Source organism: Oncorhynchus gorbuscha, linkage group LG01 (assembly GCF_021184085.1).
Source record: "Oncorhynchus gorbuscha isolate QuinsamMale2020 ecotype Even-year linkage group LG01, OgorEven_v1.0, whole genome shotgun sequence".
In the NCBI taxonomy this organism is placed as follows: Eukaryota; Metazoa; Chordata; class Actinopteri; order Salmoniformes; family Salmonidae; genus Oncorhynchus; species Oncorhynchus gorbuscha.
This window is the reverse complement of record NC_060173.1, coordinates 92,340,221-92,350,011: the sequence shown is the minus strand read 5'-3', so window position 1 is coordinate 92,350,011 and position 9,791 is coordinate 92,340,221. Positions and strand designations below refer to the sequence as shown.

General features: G+C 46.3%; 1 protein-coding gene across 3 annotated transcripts in view; it reads left to right on the top strand.

Moving 5' to 3' along the window:
• Positions 1 to 8,872, top strand: part of LOC124045955 (rho GTPase-activating protein 20-like) — a 119,674-nt gene extending 110,802 nt beyond the window's left edge. For all 3 annotated transcript variants that reach the window (XM_046365811.1, XM_046365820.1, XM_046365803.1), the window contains 3 exons: positions 234 to 417; positions 6,288 to 6,402; positions 7,920 to 8,872. In XM_046365811.1, coding sequence (XP_046221767.1) covers positions 234 to 417; positions 6,288 to 6,402; positions 7,920 to 8,860 — 1,240 coding nt within the window. In that variant the 3' untranslated portion in view covers positions 8,861 to 8,872. The remainder of the gene's footprint in view (positions 1 to 233; positions 418 to 6,287; positions 6,403 to 7,919) is intronic.
• The last annotated feature ends 919 nt before the right edge of the window (positions 8,873 to 9,791 follow it).

Below are 9,791 nucleotides of genomic sequence, written 5' to 3'. Positions count from 1 at the left end.
AACTGTCCACAGGAATGTGACAAACTCTATAATCTGCTGGATTCTCAGAGGATGTAGCAATGTATTTGCGTGTGTAGAATATGAAAATGTATGAGCGTAGTACTGTAAATGGCTTAAATGTAAATGTTTGTGAGAGGGGGGGTGTGACTGACACATCCAAAGTCTTACTAGATGTTGTTGATGTTGTGTATTCATCACTGATTATTTTGCCTGTTCTCACCACCCCACCCCAGGTTGGTCCATCTTCTGCCCAGTGAGAACCTGTTGCTACTCAGACATGTGGTTGCCATGCTCCACTGTATCCAAGACAACGCAGGCGACAACCAGATGAATGCCTTCAACCTGTCAGTGTGCATCGCTCCCAGCATGCTGTGGACCCTGTCCCCCTGTAGCCCAGAGGGGGAGGCAACCAAGAAGGTGAGACTGGACCCTAAAAACAATTTTTTAGGTTTCCCTCTCTGTTAAGTTACTTTTTATATTTCTTCATTTTATTTTAATGTCTTCTTTCGAACACATAATTGTACCATACTTTCAAAGTGTATGTGTATTACTACATAATACTTTTGCTTATATCACACACACACACACACACACACACACACACACACACACACACACACACACACACACACACACACACACACACACACACACACACACACACACACACACACACACACACACACACACACACACACACACACACACACACACACAGAGAGAGAGAGAGTTCCCTCAAATATTTTCCGGCACTGAGCAAATTTCAGATCTGCTGAGCGCAAACTGAGGCTGTACCCCCTTAAGTTACAGTTTTAACAGTGGCCATGTAGGCTACTGTGGCTATTTGATCACAATCTAGGCCTACCAGAGTGACCTACTATCAAAAACAATGGAGAAAATGCATCCCCTAACATTTTAACATGGAAATAGCTGTTCTGTCATTCAGCCTGCAGTAGCAGACAATGTGTGGTGTTCAACGTAGGCCTACATTTCATGAGACTTTTGAAAATAAATATGCAGGGCTTGACATGAACCTTTTTACCCTTCAGACAAGGAGGTGACTGAAAATGCTGTTGTGTTGTTTGATGCAGGAAACCACTTTACAAAAAAAAACATCATACCATTATTACAGAGAATCAGACAAATGATTCTACCCTCTGCCTTTTGGCTACTTAGCTCTCAAAAGACAACATTACCCCTTTAAAACAAAAACAAGCTCTTTACCTGACTCCCTTTTCAATGTCTAGAAATGTACATGTTTTGTGCTCTTGTAGGATGCAATTACTCTCTAATTGCAGACTACAAATGATCTATAACGGGGCTAATAACTGACTAACTAGCGAAGGATATGAACAAAATGTGCACACATGGCTACATGCAGCCTTCCTTTTGATCTCAAAACAAGCACCTCTACAGTACTCATGACTGCTCATGCTGTTAACACAGTCCATTTCAAAGTAAATGGCACAGATCCATATATGGTAATGATCTACTTCCATATAGGCCTACTGCAGCTCTGATTGTTTGTGCCGCACCGGTCTGTATATATTAGGGGCTGTGTAGTGTGTGTCAATGCAATCGTATCCTACTCAGATGCATTCTGCTTACAACAAACTCTCTTGCATAGTTAATTTTGTTTTGTTTGAAAGTGACTAATATTACATAGATTCTATCACAGTAAAGGGAAATGTTGATAGTGTTAACAGGGAAAATTCTAGAACAGTGTTCAGCAACCTTTTCAGAGTAAAGATCACTTTGAGTCAAAAGGCAAGCCAAGATCTACTGCACAGATTCTTTCTTTTACATGACTTAAAAAACGTAAATCTATGTAACATTAACCAATTAAAAACAGTTCTGTAGCAATGAGGTTTGTGCAGTAAGCTATAGGCCCAGTACATTATCACTGCATATTGGCTTTAATTGAATGCAGCATACATCTAAATAATTCAATTGTTATTTTACTGGGCTGATGGTGCCTGCATCTGATGGTCAGTCTCAGTGGAGGGAGAGAGCAGCAGACTGAGGGTCAGTCTCAGCAGAGGGAGAGAGCAGCAGACTGATGGTCAGTCTCAGTGGAGGGAGAGAGCAGCAGACTGAGGGTCAGTCTCAGTGGAGGGAGAGAGCAGCAGACTGATGGTCAGTCTCAGTGGAGGGAGAGAGCAGCAGACTGAGGGTCAGTCTCAGTGAAGGGAGAGAGCAGCAGACTGATGGTCAGTCTCAGTGGAGGGAGAGAGCAGCAGACTGATGGTCAGTCTCAGTGGAGGGAGAGAGCAGCAGACTGATGGTCAGTCTCAGTGGAGGGAGAGAGCAGCAGACTGATGGTCAGTCTCAGTGGAGGGAGAGAGCAGCAGACTGAGGGTCAGTCTCAGTGGAGGGAAAGAGCAGCAGACTGATGGTCAGTCTCAGTGGAGGGAAAGAGCAGCAGACTGATGGTCAGTCTCAGTGGAGGGAGAGAGCAGCAGACTGATGGTCAGTCTCAGTGGAGGGAGAGAGCAGCAGACTGAGGGTCAGTCTCAGCAGAGGGAGAGAGCAGCAGACTGATGGTCAGTCTCAGCAGAGGGAGAGAGCAGCAGACTGATGGTCAGTCTCAGCAGAGGGAGAGAGCAGCAGACTGATGGTCAGTCTCAGCAGAGGGAGAGAGCAGCAGACTGATGGTCAGTCTCAGCGGAGGGAGAGAGCAGCAGACTGAGGGTCAGTCTCAGCGGAGGGAGAGAGCAGCAGACTGAGGGTCAGTCTCAGTGGAGGGAGAGAGCAGCAGACTGAGGGTCAGTCTCAGCGGAGGGAGAGAGCAGCAGACTGAGGGTCTGACTCTCAATGTCCCTCCACTCTCCCTTTCCGCCGCTGACACTGACCAAAAAAGGACCCTCTTCCAGCTGATGGAAAAACCAGAGTCTCACAGCATTATTTCTGCCTCATGCACAAATTCATGTTGTTACTCGTATGAGAAAAGTGAAATATCCCTCGATATTATAAAGACCCAAGCCGCTAACAACGCAAGCCTAGAGATACACTTTCCCACTCATTCATTACTGCTGCAGTGCTTGTTGTAGTGCTGAGTGAAAATAGGAAGAACGCAAATTTCATGGCTCATAAAAGTGTTGAATACAGTGTTGACAGTGGAATTAAACATGAATTCACTCATAAAAACAGCATCTGCTGTATTTGTTGACAGTCTCTCTCTAGTCATGGTTTTACATTTTTTTCTTTTTTTTCTCACCAATTTCATGGTATCCAATTGTTAGTAGTTACTGTCTTGTCTCATCGCTACAACTCCCGCACAGACTCAGGAGAGGCGAAGGTCGAGAGCCATGCACCCTCCGAAACACAACCCAACCAAGCTGCACTGCTTCTTAACACAACTCACATCCAACCCGGAAGCCAGCTCCACCAATGTGTCAGAGGAAACACCGTACACCTAGCGACCTGGTCAGTCTGCACTGCACCCGGCCCGCCACAGGAGTCGCTAGTGCGCGATGAGGCAAGGCCAGCCAAACCCTCCCTAACCCAGACGACACTAGGCCAATTGTGCCCTTGTGCCACCCGGGAGGCCCTTGGTTTTAAACATTTTGAAATCTCACAGTATTAACTTTGCTGTAGCTTTCTTTCATGCCTGCTATGTTACAGAAGACACTGTCATCTGAGCCATCTGATTGGCCAGCGGTAGGCCTATAGTGCACTTGATTTGTTCTCTGGGCCTGCCGGGAAGGCAGAGTTTGTACCTTCAAACAGATGAAATGGTTCAAAATGGCAACAGTTCGCCTACCCAGCACGCAGGGCAGTTGAATACACACACACACACACACACACACACACACACACACACACACACACACACACACACACACACACACACACACACACACACACACACACACACACACACACACACACACACACACACACACACACACACACACACACACACACACACACACACACACACACACACACACATACACACATACACACATACATACATACATACATACATACATACATACATACATACATACATACATACATACATACTGTATGTCTGGCGGGCTAGGCACCAGGACAGGGTGTAAAGGAAAGATATACTGTTGCCACATAGCTGTCTGACTAAGCAGGATGTCCAATGGAAGAACAAACAGCAGTGAGGAGTTAGAGAGTAGAGTGTGTCAACCTCCTGCTACAGTAAGAGCCGCATGCTGGGCTATACTATATACGTTTCCTCTTTAAACCTGGACTGACATACTCCTTTTACATTTCTCTAGTCACAGGTTTTCAATCTCTGTACTGACACACACACACACACACACACACACACACACACACACACACACACACACACACACACACACACACACACACACACACACACACACACACACACACACACACACACACACACACACACACACACACACACACACACACACACACACACACACACACACACACACACACACACTTGAGATCACGGTGACACATAACAAATGTGAAATTCGTACCCTGACAAAAAAGCTTGACATTTTATGATAACTTACTCACAAGGAGACTGTAAATATCTGAATTGACACACCAGTTCACAGTCATAACCCTACCACAAGACTACAAGACTGTTGCCAACCATGCTAGCCCTGAAATGATTGAGTTCACCACCAGTGGCCCCAGATGTATTGTAAGTTAATAATAAGCAAGAATAAGTCACAATGTCTTTAATAGTCTCTAATTTTATGGTCGATTTGGACACATTATTGTTGAAACACAATCAATCTGGGTGTTTCCAGATCTTTCTCTTTCCTTGTCAAATGTGTATTTGTTTCTGGTGAGGCTTGGGCCTGTTGAGGTTCACTGGGAAAAAATCCAAAGCATTTCCTACAGATTCCTGAGGGTGAGTCTGTCTTCACACACCCGCTATGCTAAAACACTCCTTTCTGTCTTCACACAGGCGTGCAAACACACACACACACACACACACACACACACACACACACACACACACACACACACACACACACACACACACACACACACACACACACACACACACACACACACACACACACACACACACACACACACACACACACACACACACACACACACACACACACACACACACACACTTTTTCTGTTTGTTTGTATGTGTGGCCCCAGCGCCTCTGAAGGGGAAAAATGTGATATTTCAACATTCCCCTGATTGGTCGCGGTCTCACAAGGAGCCAAGTCAAACTGGGCTGGCGTGGGTCTGGTCTCTAACGGCACTGGGCAGTCTGGAACACTGCTCTCCTTCCGCTTGACACGCAAACCCTTATTTTCCTCCACTTCCGCTCCCTTTTCCACCACAGTTCTAATTTAGATGTTTGTGGCTCCTACAGACATGTTAGTCTCCGAGTGGCTTGAGTAAATATTGGGTGCTGTGTTTGTCAGAAAAGGTGGCTGAGATACACATACTAACTTTGCTTTTGAACGATTGAGAAAAGCTGAATGAGTGAGTTTCTAGATGTTTCCTCTAGATGTTTCCTCAGTGGGTTAAATAGGCAGCCCCTCTGATGGACAGAACCAGGCCAAATACAGGGAGAGACGCAAGGAAGGAGGGAGCGAGAGAAGCCTTTTTCCCTAGCTGGAGTTCCGTTGTGTTGGACTAGCTTGTGAAATTCGTAGCCAAGCTCTAGCAGTCCATTCACTCCCATAGCCCTCTGAACACAGGCGTGTAACACAGACTGACAGACATATGGTAAAAACCATGACACACACATCTGGCCCAACAACACACAGATAGGCCCCATGTTTGTCTCCTTCATATTTCCATAACCTCATTCTGTCTGTAGACTCTCCATAAGGGAAGCTAACAAAAACAACACATTTATAATCACTGTTTTTTAAACAGTCAGCTTTGCCCTAGGGAAACATTCAAATCCCAGACTGGAACTGACTGTTTGGGAGCATGACTGACATTTTGTGTTTCAGATTTGGAGGTTTATACTGTGTAACTTGGGTTTTAATTCATGTTTGCTATGTTTGTAAACATCTGGGAATAGACAAGATTCTTTCTCAGATTTTGTTTTCTGAAGTCTCCTTAAATTGTGATTCTCATCTTAGAAAAAGGAGTTCAGACGATTTACATTATGCAATTTTGATCAGCTATATGTGGCCAGTAAGAAAGTTGGCAAGACTTTACATCTCTTATACCAGGGAAACTACCTGTGAAATAACCTTTAACTTGCAGTCGGAGCCTTAATCTAGGACCAGTCATTGACTTGTGTGACTGAGGTGTAACCAGGTCTATGATCTGTTCCTAGGTCTGTGAGCTTGTTCGGTTCCTGATTGAGAACTGCAGGAAGGTCTTGGGAGATGACGTCCCCTCTCTGTTTAGTGGATTCCCTCAGAAGAGCGATAGCAGCGACCATGGATCAGGTAAACAAAGTCAAAGTATTCACTGAAGAAATAACAACATCTAATTGCAAATTATATTGTACAGTGCTCTAAACAAATGCTGTTCGTTTTGGTTGGAGAAAACATCATAAGATAAAGTTGGATAGGGACAGGGGGAGAGGGAGGAAGAGAGGTCCCAAACCAAGCAGAACTGAAATGACACAGAGGTGGTTTAATTTGCCATGGGTCTTCACAAGGGTTTAGAAAGTTCATGAGTGTGTGTGTTTATGGCAAGACAGTGGTTCTGTGTATTGTAGACATTATCATCATTATAGAGTAGATTAACCCTGACTAGCTTGTGTGTGCGTGTGCGTGTGTGTGTGCGCGCGTGCGTTGAGTGTTCTCTCAGACCTCTTCATAAGTCATTGTCTCTGTGAGGTCTGCTGATTGGGGTCACTATGTTGACCTCATTCATTAAAGTCATTAGTACACTCTCAGACACTCATTAACACACCAGTCAATTTCCTATTCTCCCCTAAACCAGGGGTAGGCAACTAGATTCAGCCGCGGGCCAATTTTTGTTGGAGCGGCTGGTCGGGGGCGGAGCATAATTATAATAATTTGTACACTGCAAATTGACCACAGCTAAGCCCAAAAAGAGATCACACAATCATTTATCTAAATTGACCACAACTAAGCCCAAAAAGAGATCACACGATCATTTATCTAAATTGACCACAACTAAGCCCAAAAAGAGATCACACGATCATTTATCTAAATTGACCACAACTAAGCCCAAAAAGAGATCACACGATCATTTATCTAAATTGACCGCAACTAAGCCCAAAAAGAGATCACACGATCATTTATCTAAATTGACCACAACTAAGCCCAAAAAGAGATCACACGATCATTTATCTAAATTGACCACAACTAAGCCCAAAAAGAGATCACACAATCATTTATCTAAGTTGACCACAACTAAGCCCAAAAAGAGATCACACGATCATTTATCTAAATTGACCACAACTAAGCCCAAAAAGAGATCACACATGTATTTTTTTCTATTTGTGGGAATACTTGTAAACATATTTCCTAAATTAAACCCATTTTCAGCTAAATTCTTGGAGATTTGAAAGTATTTTTATTACCAAAAACTCACCCCAGGTTGAAATTGGTGAAAGCCCTCAATGACACCCATGCTATAACAGCCTTTTGGACACTAGAGGCCTCAATCATTCTTTATGACCTAAACCAACCTCTATGAATGGCAGCTGTATGCTTGGGACTATGACAGCACTTTGCGCTTGTTTTCAAACCTGTGTCTATCTAATGAAATGGAGGTTTGTTCAAACTCTCTCCTTCTCCATTTCCCTCCACCCCAGCTTTATTGGCATGATAGTCAGTCAGTGCAACATTTCCAACACTTCCAAAGCGTAAGTGGGAACATATGAAATCCATAACAATCAAAATGGGCCGCATGTCATAACAATAATTTTAGCATATTAACTCTCTAACTCCCCCCGCTTTTCTCTTTTCCTCTCTCCTTTCCTCCGTAGACGTGTCCTCTTTCCAGATGAATGACTCATCCTATGACAGTCTGGAGAATGAGTTAAACGAGGACCCAGAGTCGCCCTTCCAGGAGTCCCACCCTCTGAGAGACAAGGCCAAGCCTGACAGCTGCAGCAGAGACTCTGTCATCACCCTGAGTGACTGTGAACCCGACCCTGACCCAGAGGCTGAGGCTGATCTCCTACATATTCCCCCACTTGCCAGACCCAGAAAGTTCACCCCCGCCCTACGGCAACCACGCCCACGCCAGTGCTATGTCCAATCACAGGGCCCTAGGAGGTTACGACGCAGCTCAGAGCCTGCCATCGGACACACCCCCGGAGCTCTGATCATCCAATCGGATAAGCACCATTTGGCGTCTCGTAAAGCGAGCTATGACGCGTCGATGGAGGGAGAGGAAGAGGAGGAGGAGGATGAAGTGTTTCAGGGGCTTAGGGCTCTGCAGCTGAAAGAAAAAGTGATCGCAAGTGGAGAAAGAGGAGGGGTTGGAACTCTCGGGCAGAGGAAACTGAAACACACCCCACCCTCTCCTTTACGACTGGACGCCAGCTGCTCTAGCCTGTCCTCCCCAGCAACCTCCCCCACAGGCTCCTCCCTTAGCTCCTTAGACTCCGCCTTCTCCCAATATTCCACAGACTATGTCACCAGTGCCGGCTTCCTGTTGGCTGAGTCTTCCCCCCCGCTCCCCCCTTTCACCCCGCTCCCCCAAGTGCTCACCCCCCGAAGAGAGATACAGTGGACTGGAGTGAAAGCCATCCCCCTCATTCCTCCCGGATACCCTCTACCCACCACGGACTGCATCCCAACACCTGGCTCAAGAGGAACCTCCGACTGTCACTACGGCAACCCGACAATGGACACCTGGAGGAGGAAGTGGGGAAGGGGAAAGGGGTTAGCCTCCCAAAAGCCTCAGAGGGTAAAGGTGTAGAGGTGACCACCAAGAGGAGGTCCAGCAGCCCTCCATCCTACCAGCAGGCTATCCTACAGCTGCAGAAGAGTAGGTCTCCCTTCTACAGAGGCACAGAGAAACCCCTTACTGTCAGAGAGCTACAGTTGCTGCACGACCAGGCTTGCAATGCCACCCACAGACCCCCCACAGGACGTGACGTCACCCAGCGGCCCACTGGAACAGGAAGTGAGGTCATCCAGCCTCCCCAGGATGTGTTCTATGGACAGAGTGGCTCAACACTAACCCTCCAGAGGCAGAAGTCTCATTCCCTCACCCTGGCCATGGAGGCTGGCCGCAAGGTCCTCACCCTGCCTCGCAGAGCCTCTGAGCCCTCCATGGTGACAGATGCAGCCTCCATCCTCACCCTGGAAAGGCCCATGGTCAAGTCCCAGACCCACGGGGTCAAAGGTCAGCAGCTCCCTGAGAGTGGACTTAGAGTGTCTGACATTGAGCCACAGCGCAACGGAGCAGGCCCAAACTCAGAGCCACGCTTCTGCCTCTCTCCCTCCGCCACGCGGGCCGTAAGGGACTACTTTTCCTCACAGGAGCGGGCGGATTCAGGCGCGTGCCTGCAGAGGAGTCAGGAGGTCGCTCTGGCCCTTGTCCAGGGGAAAAGGGAGTGGCAAAGCAGGAAGTGTAGCGATCCTTGCGTGGACGACTTTGACCAAATGTTCTTTGCAGAGGAGTCTTACGTTTAAAAGGACTTTTAAGAGACTCTTGGCTTGTTTTATATGGCTAATCAATGTTTGTAGCATAACGTTTTTATGTTGTCATATATGTACAGTTATTTTCCCTTGGTTATGGTAGATGCAGTTGTTTGGTTGTGCTGGAGCTTTTCTTCAATATCTCTGGTAATCAACAACAGGTATAGGTCTATATTTATGTTCATATGCTTTGATATAGTGTTGTG